The 22,876-nt window shown below is 45.0% G+C and overlaps 1 protein-coding gene across 6 annotated transcripts in view; it reads right to left on the reverse strand.

The window, feature by feature from the left end:
• PIK3CA (phosphatidylinositol-4,5-bisphosphate 3-kinase catalytic subunit alpha) overlaps window positions 1-22,876 on the reverse strand; it is a 91,357-nt gene that overhangs the window by 2,097 nt on the left and 66,384 nt on the right. For 3 of the 6 annotated variants that reach the window (XM_069727278.1, XM_069727277.1, XM_069727279.1), the window contains exons 19-21: window positions 16,150-16,236; window positions 3,071-3,188; window positions 593-744 (exon numbers count right to left, since the gene is read on the reverse strand). In XM_069727278.1, the coding sequence (XP_069583379.1) occupies window positions 593-744; window positions 3,071-3,188; window positions 16,150-16,236 (357 nt within the window). The remainder of the gene's footprint in view (window positions 1-592; window positions 745-3,070; window positions 3,189-16,149; window positions 16,237-22,876) is intronic. The other 3 variants (XM_069727282.1, XM_069727280.1, XM_069727283.1) reach the window with 1 other exon arrangement.

Consider the following 22,876-nt stretch of genomic DNA (forward strand, 5'->3'; position numbering starts at 1 on the left):
AGGTCAGAGAGGCCCGGCGCCTGAGCACTACAGTACTTTGCTCTGCCCTCAACAGGGTAGACAAAGTACGCCTGCGCCGAAGCCTGAAGACAAGAAGAGGACGTCATCTGATGAAGATAGGAGGCGCCGGACCGGACTAGCAGTGGGACCGCCCCTGGGTGAGTATAGTATAACCTCTTTTTCTCATCTTTTAGGATACATTGGGGGCTTACCTCACCCTCGATTTTGGGGGAGACAGATTCCCTTTAAGTTCTTTAAAATTGATGGCCTTATCCCAGGGTCTGACTCTTGTCTTCCCTGTCAATCAGCTGCTTGAAGTGCCTACAGGGATCCAGCCAGTGCCACTTTCCTCTGTATAGGACTCTGACCGAGGTCCAATACTAATCATAGTCTCTACTAAACGTACAGAGTGCAGTCATCAGACCTCCACTTCCAAGATATAATCTGGCTTTCACGTTTCCTTTTAAAAAGGACTTCACTGATCAATTTCTATTGGATGCACATTTTGTGGGAGTCAAGTCATGCAGCATAAACTGTCCAGTGTGAACATATCCCCAATATCTTCTTTCTACAGCTCATCTCCATAGCTTACCTTTCAAAGTCCCTGGTCTTTGTGCACTCCTGAATTCCCTTACTGATCACAATTAAGAAGTCCTGGGTTAAGACAAATGGTACTCGCTCTCGCTTATAACCAAATTTTTTCTTCTTGTGGTCTAGAAAGTGCCCAAAATCTATGTGAAATAGCTGACCAAAAAAGAAAGAAGTGTCAATAACACAGGGAAACGCTAGTATGTGAAGAACAAATAACAATTGTAAATTTAAAAAAAAAAAATGTTTTCCACTACTAATATAACCCCACTTCATTTGTCCGAACGCTTCCTAAATAACACACTTTCATTACGTGCCCTGCTCCTGTAAGCTCATCTCTCTCTGGGTCATATCTTTGTTTTGATTCTGGCTCTGTGACTTCTTATCTGGGGACAGGAATCGGACAAAAAGAGCAGGGCGTGTCACTGGTGGGCGCGGGTGTACGTCTCCATGAGTGACAGAAGTCTGAGCACACATGCGCAAATCAGATTTCAAAGCATTATCCAGGCAGAGAGGAGAGTGAAGTGCCGTCTTTTCAGCTGACATGCCCTGAAATGTGTTGTTTGTTATTAGAAAGTATATTACAGGGCTTATCAGCTGGACTCACAGCACTTCAAAGCATCGGCAGAGTCAGTCGGCACCATGCATGAATGAGCTCACATCAGGCTTCAGTCTCCTCTGCCTGCATGCTGCTTTGAAGTGCCATGCCTTCAGCTGACAAGCCAGTATATACTTTCTACTGCACATAGAGCTTGTCAGCTGAACGGACAGCACTTCAACGCAGCGCTCAAGCAGAGAGGAGAGTGAAGTCTGATTTGACCATGCAAACTCAGATTGCTGTCAGACCTAGCCCCGTCCCCAACAGTGATGCGCCCTGCTCACTTTAGCCCGATTACCGTCCCCAAATAAGAAGTAGCAGAGTCAAAATCTGTAATGCTGTAGATAAGCCCCCGATGTATCCTAAAAGATGAGAAGAAGAGGTTAGATTATACTCAGCCAGGGGCGGTACCGGTCCGATCCAATGGGTGTCGCGGTCCGGTGCCTCCTATCTTCATCAGATGTCCTCTTCTTGTCTTCACGCTCCGGCGCAGGCGTACTTTGTCTGCTCTGTTGAGGGCAGAGCAAAGTACTGCAGTGCGCAGGTGCTGGGCCGCTCTGACCTTTACAGTCGCCTGCGCACTGCAGTACTTTGCTCTGTCCTCAACAGGGCAGACAAAGTACGCCTGTGCCGGAGCGTGAAGACAAGAAGAGGACGTCATCGTAAGAAGATGGGAGGCCCGGGACCGGACCGCGATGCCCATCGTACCGGGACCGCCCCTGGGTGAGTATAATCTAACCTTTTTCTCATCTTTTAGGATACATCAGGGGCTTATCTACAGCATTAGCTCATCTGGGTTTAGCTCACCTTCCATTTTGGGTGTGACAGGTTCCCTTTAAGGGTATGTGCACACGTCCGGATTTTTAGCGTTTTTTTTTGCGGAATTTTGCTATAAAAACGCTATAAATCCGCTAAAAAAAACGCTAACATTATGCATCCTATCTTTTAGAATGCATTCCGCATTTTTTGTGCCTATGTTAGCGTTTCTTTCCGCATAAAAAACGAATTCCGCAAAAAGAACGGACATGCTCATTCTTTTTGCGGATTTTTTGCGGATTCCATAGCAAAATTGACATTCAGAAAAAAAAAAAATAAATCCGCGCAAAAAAGCGCAAATTCCACGAGAAATCCACGCGAAAAAAACTGCGAATTTCTGCCAGAATTCTCAGGATTTTGTGAGGAAAAAATCCTGACGTGTGCACATACCCTAAAGGAGCAGGCCAGGTAATAAAAATGTATTCGAAAAGTTTTAGGCCGGGTTCACATTTGCGTTCAGGGGCTTTGCGGAGGGTTGTGTACGTCCTCCGTTAAGTGCCGCCTACTTCCGCATGCGTCCTACGTACCCATCTTTAACATTGGGTACGCAGGACATGCGGATGTGTCATTTTGACGTGCCCACTGTCTGCACAAAACGGTACTTTTTGCGTTCCCGTGCGGTCAGCGAGCACATCAAAACAACGCATCCGCATATTCTGCGCACCCAATGTTAAAGATGGGTACGCAGGACGCATGCGGAAGTAGGCGGGGCTTAACGGAGGACGTACACAGCCCTTCGCAAAGCCCCCGAACGCAAGTGTGAACTTAGGTTAAGTTAGAAAGAGTTAGGACAAATGAAAGGAGTTAAATTAGTAGTTGAATAACTATTTAAAAAGTAACATCTATATAACCAGTCCTTCATTACTTAACATATCTGTGCACAGCATTAAAACAACCCAACTTAGAAGACATCAATGCAGTTAGAACTACCTCCTGTATTGTTTCAAAGGATTAAAAAAAAAAAAAAAAAAAAAAAAAAAAAAAACCACACACACACACACACACACAGAACAGAAGTTATGGAGTGATAAAATGAAAAAAGTAAATATACATTAGGTTGCAACGTACTTGTCCATTGTCTTTCACCATAATGTTACTGTTGTGACGATCACCTATTCCAAGGATAAAAGTGGCAACACAGTACCCAGCACATGATCGTGTGAATAAGTCAATGGCGGCATCATACCTAAGAGAGAGAAAAAAAAAAAAAAAAAAAAGAGGCCGATCGGGTAAAGACTTATTGATAATTTTCATTTCTAATTATGATGTAACTCTTTGGATACGAAGAGGCTACATGTCACATTCCTTAGTAAGGCTTCTTGCACATGAAAGTATTTAGGATCTATGCAAAACAGATCCCCCAAATAAGACAACGATGATACCATATGGTACCTCACCGTGCCTTTGCACACCAGCTTTATGGATCCATCATACACTACAAGATATTTTCCCTCATTGCTTTTTGGGGGAGATTACCATGACTCACTGAGGAACCTCACTTCTCCACTGAGTAAAATAGGAGAAACTGTGCTACTAATATCAGTATGTCATTATTTGCTACAGGACAGATCTCAGCTAACTGGTAAATATAGAGCAAGGGATCCCAAGTTGTGGCTTGGGGACAATATATGGTCCGCGGGCCTGTGATGTACCAAGCTGGCAGATAGATGCAAGTCACACATTCGCAGCAGGTCTAGCAAACAGTTATAAAAAGCAGCTCTCCAGATAGTGAGTTTTGTAAGCAGCCCCCCACGGAAGAGCAGAGTTGGATCTACATATACTGGCCTTGGAACAGAATACTGGGAGTGCTTGATGCGAGAATAGCAAAGGTGGGAATCCTCTGGATGCAAGTATGCTGCCTCGGTGGGATTTCTATCCGAAAGCTTTGGCTGTGATCATACTCGTAATTGGGTTTCTGGGTGTCAATACTATTGGGGAAAGAGTGAAGAAGGAGCTTGATGTCACTACAGTGGCTTGTAAAAGTACTTCCCCCATGGCATTTTTCGTGTTTTGCTACTCCACAACCCGGAATTTCACTGCTTGTTGTGTGTGTTTGTATGTGTGTGGTTATTGGGGGGTGGTTTTTTTGGAACACTTCATGTAAATAACATGCATATAACTGTGTAAATTTGGTTTTCTTTTTATTGTGAAGCAAACAGGAAATAGGACAAAATAGCTGAAAATTTCAGGGTGTATAACACTTCACCCCCTAAAATCATTACTTTATAGAGCCTCCTTTTGCGTCAATTACAGCTATAAGTCGCTTTAGATAAGTCTCTATGAGCTTTCCACATCATACCACTGTGTCAGGACTCTGGTTTCCCTGTTCATCTTTGGTGCTTTATAGCCCTTTGTCAAGAAGGCGTCTGCTGCCTCGCTCCTGCTCATGTGATCCGCCTTCTCTGTCTTTATAAACCTAGTTTGCCTTCTAGTCTATGCTTGTGTATTCTGCTTGAATCCCTGGCTCTGTGCTGCAAGAGACTGTTCCTCTCCAATAGATCCGGTTCAGCCCTTCCAGCAAACCTCTCCAGCTCTCAGTGGTGCTTGCAACAAGCTGTGTGTTCTCTTCATCTGCCTCAGCCTGCCTGCTTAGGACACGTACGCTCGGCCTGCTTCACCTAATTTTGTCTGTGTGCAGTGGCTGTATATTTGACTGTTCTGGACTTCCTAAGAGGCTCACAGCTCTGCACTGTTTTTGGGACTCCTATTCAGAGACTGCCAGCCCTGTTTTGAAATGGGTCTTCTGATCAGCATTCCCTAGTGTGTGCCTCTCCCAAAAGACTATGCAGCAGTACTGCATATGAACTACTTCTAGTGGTTCCCCATTTGCTGTGTTTTCTTGAATTATTGCTTACTTGCTGCAGCTACGTCTATTTGGGTAATACAGGCTTGTTAATTGTACTCTTGTTCAGTTGACTCATGTCTCAAGCCAAGAGGTTCCTGTGTGTTCCACTATAATTGTTACAGGATACACAAGGAATCTGCTGAGACAATGGGTGCGGAGCCTAAAATTGAACAGTTGTTTGCCATGATTAGATATCTGCAAGAAGATGTGGACAGTCTGCAGAGCAAGTTAGGAGGTGTGGAACGTAATGAGCAGGTGTTTGGACAGACTCTGCAGGATCTAAGTACTCGAATGGCCGCTCCGGAAAACAGATTTAAAAGCATGGAGTCCCAGTATAGACAGGCCTTTCAGGACTTAAGTGCTCAGATGGTGACACAAGTGGCCTTACCCCCTGGGCAACCGCAGGCAGCCAGTCCACCTAAGCTGCCACCATTGCAATACAGAGGCGATCGTGACAAATTATGTGGTTTTGTAAATCAGTGGATGTTGTATTTTGATGTGCACGCCATCGGCTTTCACACCGATCGATCTAAGGTGCTATGTAACATCATGTTATTGACATCATGAGCACTCGCCTGGGTGAATCCGATGATTGAGTCACATGATCCACATCTAAATGTATTGGATGATTTTTTGGCATTAATGTTTGATGACCCTAAACGCCGCGCCACTGCTGACACCTCCTTACTCTCTTTACTCCAGAGTAAATGTTCAGTTATTGAATACGCCACTGATTTTAGAAGGCTAGTGGATACTAATTGGGATTGTTATGCTCAACTGCCTATTTTCAGGAGAAGTCTGTCTAGCATTAGAAAGGATGAGCTATCCCATTCTGAGTCACCACAAGAACTAGAAAGGTTTATTCAACATTGTGTATGCATAGACATTCGCCTTACTGAGCGTAGATAGGAGAAATTGGCTGTATTTAATCGTATGTCTAACTTTTCAATCCTCACAAGGAACCTGCAGGTAAAACAACTCGGGAGACAGAGGCATGAGAGTAATGAACGCCGGGAGTGCTGCCTCTGGGAAAGTCTATGCTTCTATTGCGGCCAATCTGACTATTTCCTAATCAACTGTCCCAAGCGGCCTAACAAGGTGTTAGCAACAGTAGGGGGATATGATAACTGATGATGAATCGGATGTCTCCTAATTTAGCCTACCGTTCAATGCTGTATTTCATTCTCTCTATGACTACTCCTTCCAGGGAGCAGAAGGAAAAGAACTCTCACTGCTCACTCCCTATTAAGATCTTGTGTTCTGGACAGTGGATCTCTAGTGCAGCCATGATCGACTGAGGCAGGGGGTAATTTTATGGATATTGCATTTGCCAAGGAACATGGAATAGAGATTCAGCATAGAGCCTCTTCAATTGCCATGGAGACGGTAGATGTGTCACCTTTAATCTCTGGCCTGTTGATCAGGAGACCATACCTCTTGCCATTTTGTTGGAGCCAGACCATCAGGAGCGCTTTCTTTTTATTAATCTCTTCTCATTTTCCTGTGATTCTAGGCATTCCTTGGCTGCTTTCACAGAATCCAACTATCAACTGGGAGACCAAAGAAATTTCATTTCCAATAAGGAGTGATTCAGCATTAACGGAAACTGTTCCGAAGTCCCTTGATTCGGAACCTCCTGAACCGGTATTCACTTTACCTTCTGTATATAAGGAATTCTACGAAATCTGTCATATGAAGAAAGCAGATCAGCTTCCTCCACATAGGCATTATGATTGTCCTATTGAATTGCTTCCAGGAGCAGCTATTCCTTTCAGTAACGCATGTCCGTTGGCAGCTCCTGAGCTCCAAGCCTTGAAGGAGTATATTGATGAAAATTTGGCCAAGGGCTTTATACGTCCTTCTTCCTCACCGGCAGGGGCGCCTATCTTTTCTGTAAAAAAGGAGGCTGGGACCCTAAGACCCTATATCGATTATTGGGAACTCCATAAGATGACCATCCGGAATTGGTATCCCTTGCCATTGATTCCAGAATTATTGGAAAGAATCTATTATGCCAAAGTATTCAAAGTAATTGGATCATCGAGGGGCATAATCTGATACATATCCGTCCCGGTGATGAATGGAAGACGGCATTCAGATGTCGGTATGAACTTTTTGAATACTTGGTGATTCCTTTTGGGCTGTGCAATGCCCCTGCAACTTTTCAACATCTTGCAAATGATATTTTTAGAGATTTACTGGACCAGTTTGTTATAATCTATCTGGACGACATTCTAATTTTTTTCTGACTCTTACAGGAGCATGAAGAACTCGTCAAATTGGTTTTGAAGTGTTTGCAAGCGAACAATCTTTATATTAAGCTAGAGAAGTGCGAGTTTCATCGTTCTGAAATACAATTCTTAGGTTAGCTCATCTCTCCAGGGGCTAAACGTGGAATCCGGTAAGATTCAAGCAATCCTTGATGAACTGGTACCCAAGAACGTTAAGGAAGATCAACGTTTTATCGGCTGTGCAAATTTTTATAGACATTTCATTCCAAATTTTTCAGAGATTGTCCATCCCATCACTTCTCTGACTAAGGAGAGATCTTTTACAGGGAGTCTGTCACCCCCAAAATCGTATAAGAGCTGCAGCAACCGACATCAGGGGCTTATCTACAGCATTCTGTAATGCTGTAAATAAGCCCCCAATGTAACCTGAAAGATGAGAAATAAAGGTTTTATTATACTCACCCACGGGCGGTCCGGTCCAGCGCCTCCTATCTTCATCAGATGACGTCCTCTTCTTGCCGCGGCTCTGGCGCACTTTGTCTGCCCTGTTGAGGGCAGACAAAGTACGCCTGCACAGCGGAAAGAGGACAAGAAGAGGACGTCATCTGATGAAGATAGGAGGCACTGGACCGTACGGCGACACCCATCGGACCCGGACCGCAGCGGGGACCTTTAAGTGGTCTTCACAGTCTAAGGAAGCTTTTGATTGGCTCAAGTCATGTTTCACTTCAGCTCCAATTTTGATTCATCTGGACCCAGCACTTCTTTTCATCGTAGAGGTGGACGCTTCTGATTGGCTCTCAACGCTCATTCTCTCTCAAAGAACTGGAGAGAAGACTGTTACATCCTTGTGCTTTCTTCTCCTGTAGACTTACCCATGCAGTTAGGAATTACGACGTGGGAGACAAGGAACTTCTGGCGATAAATGCGGCTTTTAAGGAATGGATGCACCATCTGCAATGGGCCGCACAACAGATCGTAGTGAGGACTGATCATCGCAATGTAGAATTCCTCAGATCTGCTAAACGTCTGTCTCCATGTCAGGCTTGGTAGAACTTTTTAAACCAATTTAAAATTTTGTTATATTGTACCATCCAGGCTCTCGCAAAGGGAAGGCTGATGCTTTGTCCTGAATCCATTCTGCGGATTCCGTACCTGGGTCCCCACCCAAGACTAATTTATCGGATGCCAACTTCATCGGAATAATCAATGATCCAGACCTGTGTACGGAGATCAAGGAGGCTTATGGTGATGTATTTCTTGGTAACCCGCCTGCGGATCTCAATCTTGTCCTTAAGGGAGGCTTGTGGGTTCGTGACCGACGTATCTACATTCCTGAGGCCGTACGTCTGCAGATCCTCAAGTTGGTACATGACTCCAAGTTGGTTGGTCAAAGGGGGGTACAGAATACAAGAATTCCTGAACCGATTTTTCTGGTGGCCAACTTGCCTGAAGGATACTGAGGACTATGTTCTCTCTTGCAAGGTATGAGCTCGTTAGACTCCACGTGCTTCTCCTATGGGTCTACTTCAACTACTACCAGTTCCATCTCGTCGGTGGGGGTCAATCTCTATGGACTTCATTGTGTATGTTCCTACATCTGGTGGCATGAATACGATGCTAGTGGTGGTCGATCGTCTGACTAAGGCTGCTAATTTTGTTCCTTCTGCCGGCCTTCCCTCGGCCAAGGAGACTGAACTTAGTGATACAGAATATTTTTCGGCTGCATGGGATCCCAGATGAAGTTATCTCTGACCGTGGAGTACAATTCGCCTCAAGATTCTGGAAGGGGTTTTGTTCTGCGCTTAATATTAATGTCAGTCTTTCTTCCGCATGTCACCCTCAGATGAATGGTCAGACCAAGCGATCCAATCAGACTTTGGGGCAATATCTACGACGCTACATCTGCCGTCTTCAGGATGATTGGTTGGAGCTACTTTTAGCGGAATTCTCCTACAATAATTCTCAGAATGCCTCCACTAGGGCAACGCCTTTCTTCGCTAATGTAAGTGATCATCCGAGCATCTTTCCTAGATCTCCGATGGATGTTCCGGCAGTGGAGGAGAGAATGACGGCTGAAAGAGAATCTGCAATCCTTAAAGAATCATTAACTTCAACTCAGGAACGATACAAGAGATCGGCTGATAGATTCCGGAAGCTGGCACCCATGTTCTAGGTAGGAGACTCAGTGTGATTACATAGTAACATACATAGTAACATAGTTAGTAAGGCCGAAAAAAGACATTTGTCCATCCAGTTCAGCCTATATTCCATCATAATAAATCCCCAGATCTACGTCCATTATCAACTAAAAATCTAAGATTGAACGTTCCTTCACAGAAAGTGGGATAGAAGTTCATCGGTCCTTTCAAGATCAGCGGTATCTTGAGTTCTGTGGCCTGCGGTCTAAAGCTTCCAAGGACTATGAAGGTACACCAGTATTTCATGTCTCTCTATTGAAGCCCGTCTCTCCCAATTACTTCCAGTGACACGTGGTATCCCCTCCACAACCTGTACTTGTAGATGGGCAGGAGCAATTCTTGGTGGAGGAAATCATTGATTCCAGGATCCGCAGAAATCGACTTCAGTATCTTATAAGATGGCAGGGGTATCCATCTGAGGAGGACTCTTGCGAACCCGTGGCTAACATCTGTGCCCCGCATAAGATTACTCCGTTCCATCAACAATACCCTGAGAAATCAGGTCCAGGATCGTCGTGAGGCCGCTGTTAAGGAGGGAGTAATGTCAGGACTCTGGATTCCCTGTTGATCTTTGGTGCTTTATAGCCCTTTTTCAAGATGGCATCTGCTGCCTCTCTCCTGCTCATGTGATCTGCCTTCCCTGTCTTTATAACCTTAGTTTGCCTTCCAGTCAATGCTTGTGTATTCTGCTTGCTTGAATCCCCTTGAATCCCTGGCTCTGTGCTGCAAGAGAATGCTCCTCTCCATAGGATCTGGTTCAGCCCTTCCAGCAAACCTCTCCAGCTCTCAATGGTGCTTGCAAGAAGCTGTGTTTGTGTTCTCTTCATCTGCCTGCTTAGGACACGTAAGCTTGGCCTGCTTCAGCTAATTTTGTCTGTGTACAGTGGCAGTATTTCTTACTGTTCTGGACTTCCTAAGAAGCACACAGCTCTGCACTGTTTTTGGGACTCTTATTCAGAGACTGCCAGCTCTGTTGTGAACTGGGTCTTCTGATCAGCATTCTCTAGTGTGTGCATCTCCCAAGAGACTTTGCAGCAGTACTGCATATGAACTACTTCTAGTTTCTCCCCGTTTGCTGTGTTTTTGTTAACTGTTGCTCACTTCCTGCACCTACGCCTATTTGTGTAATACAGACTCGTTAATCGTACTCTTGTTCAGTTGACTCATTTTTCTCAAGCCAAGAAGTTCCTGAGTGTTCCACTATAATTGTTGCACACTGGGATTTTTGCCCATTCCTGAAGGCAAAACAGCTCCAGCTACTTAAAGTTAGATGGTTTCCTCTGGTGAAAAGCAATCTTCCAAGTCTGACCACAGAGACTCAATTGGATTAAGGTCTGAGCTTTGACTAAGCAACAAAAACGTTTACACAATTCCCCTTAAAGCATGCTGCTAAAGTAACACTCGAGTTTGAGTCATTGTCTTGCTAGAAAGTAAACCTCCATCCAAGTCTGAAAATCACTGACAGAAAACAGGTTTTGCTTAAGAATATCCATGTATTTTGCACCATCCATCTTCCCCTCGACTCAGACCATTTTTCCTGTCATCAAAAGACATCTCCACATAATGATGCTGCTACCATCATGTTTCACTATGGGAATATGTTCTTGGGGTAATGAGCTGTGTTGGTTTTGCGCCAGACATATCGTTTACCATGGTGGCCAAGAAGTTCAATTTTGGTTTTATCGGACCACATCACCTTCTTCCATACATTTGGGAGTCTCGCACGTCCTATGGCAAACTCAAAACAATCCTTACAATTTTTGTAAGCAAAGCTTTTTACTGCCCACTCTTCCATAAAGGCCACCTCTATGGAGTTTATGGCTTATTGTGGTTTCATGAACAGATACTCGAGTCTCTGCTTGGGAACTCGACAGCTTCTTCAGGGTTACCTTTGGTCTCTATACTACCTCTCTGATTAATGCCCTTCTTGCCCGGGCTGAGAGTTTGGCGGGATGCTCGCTCTTGGCAGATTGTGATACCATGTGCTTTTAATCTGTGGATAATGGATTTAATGGTGCTATGGGGAATTCTCACACCTCTCCAGTCCTGATGCACGTGCTGCCAAGACGGCACTGACCACCAGAAAAGATGTGAAGAAACAAGATAGGAGTTGCAAATAGAGGCATTGTGGGAATTACAGCTTCAGAACATGAATGTATATAATAACAATAGCCAGCAGACGGCAGCAAAAGGACAACACTGTAACCATATCTCTATAGGATAAATGAATGAATTAGGACATCACATTAGGCAAATGTCACCAATAGCTGAACAGCACACTCCCCATCTGGAATCCTTGGCTTTCACTAAATTAACAGTCTTGAAGGGGAGGCGTTTTCCTGAAGTTCAATGAAGGATACCTCAACCTGAAAGACAAAAACAATGCATGCAAAACAACAATAACATTAACGTATGAACGAGGTAGATGAATATCTATAAAAAGTTCCTGGAATAAATCAATGGATAGCCCATCTTCGGATTGGATAAGCCGTACTAGGCCAGTGTCTCCAACTCAAATGTAAGCCAATGGTTCAAGTTCCAGAGCAATCAGATGAGCGTCTTAAGGGGTCTGAAAGGTCCTTCTGGCTGGATGGAGAATTCTCAACCGGTTTCAGTAAAATAACTTCCGATATAGGTCTAATGAAAGATTTGGAGCCATCCTGCTTGGTAACTTTCACTTCTCCTTTGCACACCTTACCATTTCCAATTGGAAATGTTTTTGATAGAAGTCCTATAGGCCATGCTTTATTTTCCACCTTCTGGTCCGAGGTTACAAGATCTACTTGTAAGCTCGGTTTAACTTGTTGACATTTTCTTCATCCTTGGAGGAGTGTAAGGTACCCCCTCTTACATCTACTACAGAAAATGTTGGACACATGCTGTACATGTTTCCAAAGTCTCTGTGTCCGGTAACAAATATCAGTCTTCAAATGGGCTAGGAACAGTTCCATGTTTCTGAGTGATGAGAGTTGCTGGAGCACAGATAGCACTAGATTATGGATCCATAAAGGAACAAGAGGTCTTTAGTTCACAATAGCGAACACGTCAGCTAAGAAAGACGTTAAGGTCTCATGATTGAGTCTTGAAAGGTTTGAGTTAATCATAGACTTCAATATTCTACGAGTGATGATCATCATTCCTTCCCATAATCTGCCCATATGGGAAACGTGAGGAGGGTTGCAGACTCACAAACAACCATTATTTGCCAAGAAGTCCTGGACTGGTGTTCAATTCAATTGTAGTTCTCCACAGGCACCTATGAAGTTGGTTCCACGATCAATCTCCATTGCTTTACTGGTCCTCTGATAGCCAGCGATCGTATTAAGGTGTTGATAAAACTGGAGGAATCCATGGGATTCTATCACTTCTATGGGTATCGCTCGTACACTCGTGCATTTGAACACTGCCCATCGTTTACTCTCTGCACGTTCGCCTCTGGATCAACATGTGCAAAATTCTCATAGGCCAAAAACATCCAAACCAATGTAGGTAAATGGTGGCTCTTTGCTTGTCCTATCAGCAGGTAAAATCAGACATCTGTTGTTGCAGTTTTCCTCTGGTCTTGCAACAATGAACACAAAGATGAATTAAATGGGAAACCTGTATCTTTGCTCCCACCATCCAAAAGGCGCGCAGCTCTTAAAAGCACCTTCACAGAAATGTCTGCCTTGATTGATCTTTTCGTGATAATACCGTATCTGAGTGGTAATCTATAAACAGCCAGGAATAATTAAAGGGTTCTTTTCTGCATCCTCCAACTTGACCTTGTTTAAACGACCACTGACTCAGTAAACCCTTATTGTCAATTGCTGAATTTACGTAGACAATGGGGCTGTTTTTACGAACATCTTTCTTTTTACGTATACATTCCAGTTTCTTGTGAAAAACATCCTGCTGCACATTACATATAACTCAGAGCAATGTCTTCTGTAGAGAAGATTTTGACATATGTACCAACCGCAACAATCAGCATTCCTGTTCTTTATTACAATAGCATTGTTAAATCTGGACTAAACTTGCAATGGCGTGAACAAATCATGTCCACCTGGAAAAGAGATCGCCACTAAGTCCAAAGAGAAGGTTAAGGGTGCTGACATAAGGACGGATCTCGGGGGTCAATGTCTGGATCCTGAAAGCTGAAACTATCTTCATTGGTAGTCTCTTCAAACTGGTCACGAAGGAGCTCCGGTCCTGTTAACTAAGAAGAATTTGCGAAAACACCAATAGACACTGGCCTAGTAGCAAGGTCAGCAGGGTTAAAATGGGATATAACATACTGCCATTGTTTAGGTTTAGAAGATTTCCCGATTCTTTCAACTTGGTTACTCATATAGATGAGTTTTTTTCTGGTTGTATTTGTAACCCAGCACAACCATGTTGTCTATGAAGAATTTTGTGTCATCCACGTGAAAAGCTAGTTCACTCTGTATGAAGTCTGCGATCTCTAGGGCTATTGCAGTCCTACAGATTTCAAGTCTGGGTATGGTGTGCTCAGGTGTAGGAGACAATTTAGCTTTCCCAAATATCAATACAACATGAGCTTCAGTGTTAGAGTCTATAACCTTTAAATAGCCAGCATCTGCAATAGCTTCAGTACAGGCGTTAGAGAATATATGAATCTCTTTCCTTTGACTCATAGGGATGCTGGAGTGTGACAAAGTGGTATGTGGATCCTATCCAAGGCACAAAGAGATTCACTCCAAGAACTTCACTTTAGTTGTTTGTCAGCAGGCAGTGGGGCAACCCAGTCCTTAATAGACTAAGAGGTATCTTAGCAGAAGCTTGCCTTGTATAGTTTGGAATGTAACAAATTCGAATGGATCGCAGACCGTTTGCCACTGACAGAACCTCACGCTTAGTAAACGTTTTATTCTGTGCAACTAACCTGAAAGCCAAAGAAGTCCTTCAACAAATTCCATCTTAAGCCCAGACTTCCCTGTACTGGTGGATTTTCTGAGCCTAGATTCAAGTCGCCTAATTCTGCAGCATGATCATTATCATGATCATTCATGATGACCGCACTGAGGTAATTTTATGCAATCTCAGATGAGCTCTAGAAAGCATACCTTGCATCTGTTTGAGCAGCTATGGCTTCTTCTGCTGTGGGCACGGATTGAGTCAGTCGTCCACATGGAAGTCCTTTTCAACAAACTGTTGGGCATTCTTTCCATACTTCAAAATCACCATCTAACAGTCCTACGTAGGTCACATGTAAAGACTGTAGAAGGACAGTTTCTGAACATGTGCACCTTCAGGTGATATTCAACCATTACTTGTTGGTGTCATTGTCTCTGACAAGATCTCTGATCTTGAAGCAAGAGGAGACGATGGAATATTTATTCATTATCATCCGCAATAGCGACTGGCTCCTTTCTGAATCTCATGAACACTCCCATCAGGTTATTAGGTCAGGACCAGTGAGAACATCATTCAGAGATACACCATGATTTGCTTTCTTGGATGACATACTCCACAGGAAGGGAAATACCAGCATTCTTCATTCTCTTGCAAGGGTGGAGCTGGCTTTGCTGTGTCATTGCAAAATAACTTGTCCATAAAGGCTACAAAATGATCCTTCATTTCAGGCTTGCTTCTTAAATGTTATCTGCAGTGAGATGAACTTGGATAAAACCTGTTCTCAGTTGTTAAGAAGCTTGGCTCTTATAGTATTGAATGAGAAGGGAGCAAACCAACTGTTAAGAAAAGGGAGCAACCCAGCGGTCAGATAAGTTCTTGAAGAATCCACTGTTCATTAATTTCATAAACTCCTGGTCGTCTATACACTGTTTTTGTTAAGCAGTCACCAGTAGGAATGATGTCAAACTCTCTGATGAGGTTGGAAAGCCTTTCACTTCATAGTGATTAAACATGGCTTAAAGTGAGTTGTGTGAACATACGGGACAGATAAGTTTTAAAGGAGTCGACTTTGAATGCCTTGTGACTTATCCAAACATACATCGTCCACAATTACCTAGCCTAGATCAAGTCTTTGGGCATATGGAGAAGGAGCATCATCTGCTCCGTTGCATTAGTGACACCTTGTGGACCTTCAGAATGTCCCTTCCGAGTGGGATTAAAATATCTGCATTCGTATCCAGAGGAGGAATTTTGATAGGTGCCTCAAGTCATAATGATTAAGAGCGGCTTCTGGAGTGGGAATGTCTTCCCTGTTATCAGGTATCTGGTCACATTCAATTAAGGTTGGCAAGGGTATCTGCATGTTCCCCTTGATTGAAGAGACAATATACCCAGAGGCTCTCCTACCAGAAGTCTCAACACAAACTGAGCAGGTGTTGGGCTTTGCTAGAGACCGGTTGCTTTGCTCATCTATAATTGCAAAAATTCTGGAAGGTTTGTTCAGTTGTCCTTCTGGAAAGACCTTGACCAGTCATACCTTGGCACAGCATTTAGGATTAGTCCCTTCTCTACATACTTCAATACATGAGGATGAAACAGCAGTTGCACTAGGAGCTTGTGGCTCCCAGTCATGCTTTTCAGCTGGGTTGGATGCTAGAGAAGGTTGTGAGTTGTGTGGAGCTCGTGTGGGATGCATAGACGTAACGGGTTTGTCACTACTGCATTCAGTGAACTTAATGACAGCCTTACAGTCCTTAAGCAATTTGGTCTGAGGAGGCAAAACACAACATATCCCAAGCTCCTTAAGAGTGAGTATCTCTATGTTCCTGCAAAGTCATGCCTGGAGTCCACAATATTCCTTAAGTGGGTGAGGCTTTTTGTGGATAGGGAACATACAGTTGCTGTCCATAACTTTAGGAGTAACAGCATTTGGTTTAGTGAAGGAGGGTGCAGTAAGTAAAACGCAAGTCTTTTTCACGGATACTGAAACGTTTGGTAGTAATGTTATCATACCTTGCAGTTGATGAAGTAGCTGGTTGAGTAGGTTCAGTGGAGTCGAAGCTGGGATCATTCTTCTTCCGAGCTTGATCACTGACGAACCTGGAAAAATGCAAAAAGTGAGGAAATGACATTATGTTCTTTTATACCTTGAGCTGTGGTCTGCCCATTTCTCTTGCATGCTGTATGGCAACTCGAACACTATCGGATTCATGCCATGAGCAGTGTCAAGGTAACTCAGTCCTGAAAGACAAGGGTCAAATTTTGACAATTCTATTTCTTTTAGCAGGTCGCTTAGATCTTGAAGTTTCTGATTTTCTTTGTTAATTATCTTTGGGAAGGTTTGCAGTCTCTTAAAATAAGGCACTTTCTATGGCTTCTGAGGTTTGTTCCAGTAATTCCCATGCTGCAATAAATAAGACCTGCATCTGAATGGTCCACATGAACTGCTCTTATTGTCTTGATACACTCTGCTAATTCAGGCCTAACCAGTTAAACAAATCCAGGTGTTCCTTGGCGGTGAGGTCTTGGATTAGGGCATGAAAAGTCGACTCCTAAGCTCTATAGTTATTGGCATGACCAGCAACGTTTGAGAGACTGATGTTTAGCAACTCCCTATGAATTATGTACAGTCATAGTTACAGGATCAATTTGTGGTATCCCTGGGGAATGTAAGTTCTCTGGCTTATATGACTGACGTATCAGGACAAAATGATGCGGAATGAGGGTTAAGCAGCTGTTTAGTCTCTAGAGGGTCTGCTGGCTGTGGCCTAAATTGTGGGTTAGTGCTGGAAGTTACCTTGTCAGTAGTAGGCGGTGACATCCCTTGCCTTATGGGTACATCGATGTGGCAGAAAGGAGGGGGCGCAGGTACAGATGGTAAATGTAGTCATTAGTGCAATCAGCTGGGTCTTCCACTTCTGGAATGAGGCAGTCCATATCAGCATCTTGACCTAGCGCTTGTTCAAGGACTTTCAGTTTATTGAAGACTGTTGCTTCTTCCCTTTCTGCTTGGAGTATTTTTAATTGGGCCGCCATCTTGCTTTTTGGGGGGCTTCCATCTCTGCTTCCTGCCTTTTTAATTAGGCTTCCATCTAATTTCTTTGGACTTTCATCTATGCTTCCTTCTTAGCAAAATATTTTCTAACTGTAGCTTTCGCTGCAGTTGTGTAGATTTCCAGTAGCTTGTAAGACAATATTGACCTCCTAGAGTAAGATCTAGAAGATTGAGATGTGATTTGGTCGATGTTATACAATGTGTCCTAACTTCTCGCAGGCGTGAGATGCTGAGTTCTGCCTTATCCAAGGCATCTCGCACTAATGCTGTCTTTTCATGAAGAGGAGTCTATAATTCTGCTAGATCTGCTGTGACATCATCCATGTTACAGGTAGCGAACATATGCAGTAGATAAAGGAAATCAATTAGGCGGTTAAATCTGCTGCATCACTGTTACAGCATGGATGATCTGCTAAATAGTGGTCTACTTGGCCCCATAAATCATAGGTTGTCACAGACGTCATCTCTAGTTCTCTCTGACGTTTGGTGTAAGTTTGGCTATACGTTTCAGACATAAGCCATGTTGTGCAGTAAGTGTGGACTCTACTCCTGGTGCATCTGTGTTATCAGGAACATGATGCGCTTGCCTCAGAGAGATTCATTGAGATTTTCGTGGACATGCCTTAGCCAAGATGGTGGACGGTTATAGACTTGATATCAGACAACGCATATGTACACAGACACTGTAGGCTTAGGTCTCCTGTTATTAGTATTCTGCCACTGATGTACGTAGGCGAGATGAGTCTGTGGGATGTGAGCACAGATCTCTGTACAAGAAATGGAAGATAGCGTTACTCGCTACTCTTTCCTCCTATGCGTGACCAGCTGCAAGTAGTTAATCCGGGAAGGACAATGCAGGAGGCTGTGCGTGCACAGATAGGAGATCGCGGCGGCCATTTTCCTGAAGCCGAGATCTAAATCGGCTTCAGGAAAATGGCTGCCGCGGCCTCCCGCCGCTATTTTCCTGAAGCCCCAGGAAGCAGAGCACTCCATCTGCGCACGCGCGGCCTCGGGAAGATGGCCGCTGCCACCGAGACACCGGTAATTATCCCGGCTGTGCTGCTCACATTGGAACCCGGGCTGTTGCGTCAGCTCACCTATTGAAGGGACCTTGCTCACGCCGTACAGCTCATCATCCCCGCACCTCTGCCGCCACCGCACCTCTGCCACCACACCCGGTAAGCCTGCATTACGACTATAAGACGCACACCCCCATTTTCCTCACATTTTTTTGGGGGAAAAAGTGTGTCTTGTAGTCCGAAAAATACGGTAGGTGTTAATGTTCATGGAAGCTCAAGTGAACAAAACACTGTCTCGTCCTATCCAGTGACTGGCCGGCTACTCGCCTTGTAGAGGAGGCTCAGAAAGAGCATGAGCTCCAGTGGATGGCAAGCGAAGCATCACGTGGCCTCTCCTCCTCTTTCTCCACCTTAACATCACACACAGTACAATCTGCAGAGGTGGCATCCCAATCACTCTCGTTTTCCCCCTGCGTCACAAATTTCCAAATGCCCAACGGATTGTGGGGAACCACAGATGGGCCTTTCTGCAGAGCTGTTCACACACACACACATCCTATTCTATGGGAATCATAAGTCTGCTCTGAAGAATCAAAGAAACCAGAGGAAGAAAGCATCTGCACCGATGCCCAAAATTTTTTCATGTTGGATCCGGTGCCAGACAAAGTAGGGTTGGAGCAGAATCCAGACCCTCACTACCAGGAGTGGAGGTGATCCTGATGATACCAGAGGTGCATGCGGACTGTACTGTGGTGTCAGGGAAAGAAGAGGAGGGTGACTCAGGGTGAGGAGTATGAGATCAGAGAGAATGACGAATAGGTTGTAGATCCCACAAGTACGCAGCCGAGTAGTTCAGCAGAGGAGGAGGAAGACTTGGATGGTACGATGTGGCTTCCCATACAGAGATGAAGTAATGCAAGCACTGCATCCTCAACCACAACTTAGCTGTGGCCAGCAATGGTCACGAGTGTGCAGTTTGCAGGGACAGCAAGGGTTGCCATAACAAATTACCGTAGTCTGGGAATCTCACTGCGCTAAAATGTCGACTAGTGGGCCTCGTCAACCACCAGCCGTCCCATCCACAACATTTGCTTCTTCCTCCTCCATCACTGTGCCAAGTGTTCTTGCACAGGTCTCCGGACACAGAAAATCCATTTGTGTACCCCCCTAAAGTCAGGGTGAGCGAGAGTCCGTCAGATGTTAAGGAAACGGACAGGGCTGCTGTTTTTGTGTTGCTAGCACATTTCTGTGGTTACAGACGGTTTCATAAATTTGATGGCCATTGCAGTCCCCCAGTACCAGTTGCCTAGCTGCCAGTACTTCTCTAAGAAAGCTGTGCCTGTACTACACCAGCATGTTGCAGTCACAATCACACATTCCTTGAAAAAAAAAAAAAAAAAAAAATATCTGTCGCCAGGGTGCATTTCACCACTGACACCTGGACTACCAAACATGGGCAGGGGTGTTACATCTCACTGACTGGGCACTGGGTGACTCTGGTGGCTGTGGGTGCAGGCGGTCAAAGGGCTGCTCCACAAGTCTTTGAATCACCAAGGCTTGCGGTAGAAACCTCTGTATCGAACACTTCCTCCACTACTTCTGGCTCCTCCTCCTTATGTAGGGCCTCCCCCACCTCTGTACTGCGCAACCATGGCTCATCGCAATCAGGCAGTGTTTAAATTAATATGCCTTGGAGATCGCAGTCACACAGCTTAAGAGTTGCGGACAGCTATCCAGGCCGAGTTAGAGCATTAGCCTGAGGCCAGGAAAGGCCTTGTGCAAGAACGGTGAAAGCCTAGTGGCGGACCTATGCTGGGACAACCTCACACACGTGCCTTGCATGGCTCATGTCCTCAACCTGGTGGTACAGCAATTTCTAAGCCACTGTCCCGCCCTGGACATGTTGATGCAGAAAGCACGGCCGCTGTGTGCTCACTTCCCACAGGTCATCGACTTGCATCGCTAGAGAAGTCTTGCGGCCTATCGGTTAACAGTTTGATCTGCAATGTTCTGACAGTGGCAGCAGCGACAAACCCTGGTGCAGTATGTTCTTTTGCATAGCATAGGCCAATGCAGTATGGATGTGGTGCAAATCAGTTTCAAAATGGCTACTAAGATGCTTAGCGCTGATTATACAGTCATCAGCATCACTATTCTGGTCATCTACATGCTGGAGTACACTATGAATAGTCTGCATGAGGAAGTAGTGGTCCCAGAGGAAGAGGTGGTCCCCGAGGAAGAGGTGGAAGCAGAGGAGGATGCAGAAGGGATAACAATATCTCAAATTTCCAGACTGTCGTTGCATAGGCGGGTGCCATGGAAGGGTTGATTACAGCGATCGAGGGGGGCTCATGGTACCAGACAAACCATTCATGAAGGTGCAGGAGCCAAGGAACAAATGGAGGAGGACGAGGTGATTGACATGTAACTGTCAGTAGATGAAGAAGATAAATGCGCTCTGTTGTCCGTGGAGGGGACAGAGGAAGCAACCTTGAGTGTTACTCTGCCTTTAACACACCATGGACTTGGACCTTATGGAAGTGCCTTTAACACACCATGGACTTGGACCTTATGGAAGTGCCTTTAACACACCATGGACTTGGACCTTATGGAAGTTCCTGACCAATGAGCGCCTTCTTGCTGCACTCTCTTCAACATGATGACCCTATTCTTAGGGTACCATCACACTAAAACGACGCCGCAGCGATACGACAACGATGTCGATTGCTGCAGCGTCGCTGTTTGGTCGCTGGAGAGCTGTCACACAGACAGCTCTCCAGCGACCAACGATCCCGAAGTCCCCGGTAACCAGGGTAAACATCGGGTTACTAAGCGCAGGGCCGCGCTTAGTAACCCGATGTTTACCCTGGTTACAGTGTAAACGTAAAAAAAAAACAAACACTACATACTTACATTCCTGTCGCGTCCCTCGGCGCTGTGCTTCTCTGCGCTGACAGTGAGCGCCGGACAGCTGGAAAGCAGAGCGGTGACGTCACCGCTGTACTTTACGGCTGGCCGGCGCTCACCAGTCAGTGCGGGAAGCTGAAGGCGAGGGACATGACCAGACACCGGGAATGTAAGTATGTAGTGTTTTTTTTTTTTTTTTTTTTTTTTTTTACATTTACACTGGTAACCAGGGTAAATATCGGGTTACTAAGCGCGGCCCTGCGCTTAGTAACCCAATGTTTACCCTGGTTACCAGTGAAGACATCGCTGAATCGGCGTCACACACGCCAATTCAGCGATGTCAGCGGGAGATCTAGCGACGAAATAAAGTTTCAAACGATCTGCTACGACGTACGATTCTCAGCGGGGTCCCTGATAGCAGTAGCGTGTCAGACACAGCGAGATTGTAAGGATATTGCTGGAACGTCACGGTTCGTGCCGTCCTAGCGACCAAAGTGCCACTGTGTGACGGTACCCTTAGGGTTAGAAATTATGCTGACTACTTTTTTGCCACTCCATTAGATCTACGGTACAAGAGTTAATTTAGCCACATGCTTTTTCCCCTGGAAAGGGACACACGCATGCTGGAGTATCGAAACATCCTTGCTGACAATCTTAAAGGGACACTGTCACTTGGATTTGGAGGGAACAATCTTCAGCCATGGAGGTGGGGTTTTGGGGTGTTTGATTCACCCTTTCCTTACCCGCTGGCTGCATGCTGGCTGCAATATTGGATTGAAGTTCATTCTCTGTCCTCCGTAGTACATGCCTGCACATGGCAATCTTGCCTTGCGCAGGCGTGTACTACGGAGGACAGAGAAGGAACTTCAATCCAATATTGCAGCCAGCAAGTAAGGAAAGGGTCAAAAAACCCAAAACCCCGCCTCCATGGCTGAAGATTGTTCCCTCCAAATCCAGGTGACAGTGTCCCTTTAAACAGTGGTTTTCCCCAAGACAGCAGTGAGGCACAGTGTGCATCCCAGTTCTAGATGTTCAACCCCCGAGAATGTCAAGGCGTCATCGGAAAAACATTAGCAGCAGCAGCGTAAGTGGCATAAGCAATTTCTGCTAGTTGCTTCATACACTTTTTCAGACCAGCCTTTGCACCAGCGGAAAAGAGTATATGTCTGTCATGTTGGGAACGATTGGAGAGGATGGTGCAGGAGTATCTGGAGCTCAATATCAATGCCATCGGGGAAGGGGTTGGACCATATTGGTCTTCAAAAATGGAAGAGTGGCCTGAGCTCGCCTGTCACGCCTTGGATGTTTTGTCAAGCCCGGAAGCCAAACTTTCTCTCAGAACGTGTCTTTAGCATTGCTGGTAGTGTCCTGACAGATAAGGGCATTCGGCTGTCCCCTGAAAATGTAGACTGCCCAACTCATCAAAATGAACATGTCAAGGATCTCCAATGACTTTTGCATCCCAGTCGCAGACTGGGCAGGCTAGGCGATGGTGTAGTTTTTAGTGTCATGATCTTGCTTTATTGCAGTCTGTGCCATCTTTGTGGTGTCTTCTGTGCCTATTGTTGCTACTGCTGCTGATACAAACAATTTTTTGAAATGTGAAGACTCCAAGTTGGGTCTCCATCTGGTGGGTTACTTGTGTTAGTAGAGCTACCAGACAGGCAGGTCTGTACTTACTTTCAGTCAACTACCTGTGTTACAGAAATATTGATAGTAAAATGTAAGGAAAATATGAAACTGAGGTTTTTGCTATCTG

This window comes from Ranitomeya imitator, chromosome 5 (genome assembly GCF_032444005.1).
Source record: "Ranitomeya imitator isolate aRanImi1 chromosome 5, aRanImi1.pri, whole genome shotgun sequence".
NCBI classification, from domain to species: domain Eukaryota; kingdom Metazoa; phylum Chordata; class Amphibia; order Anura; family Dendrobatidae; genus Ranitomeya; species Ranitomeya imitator.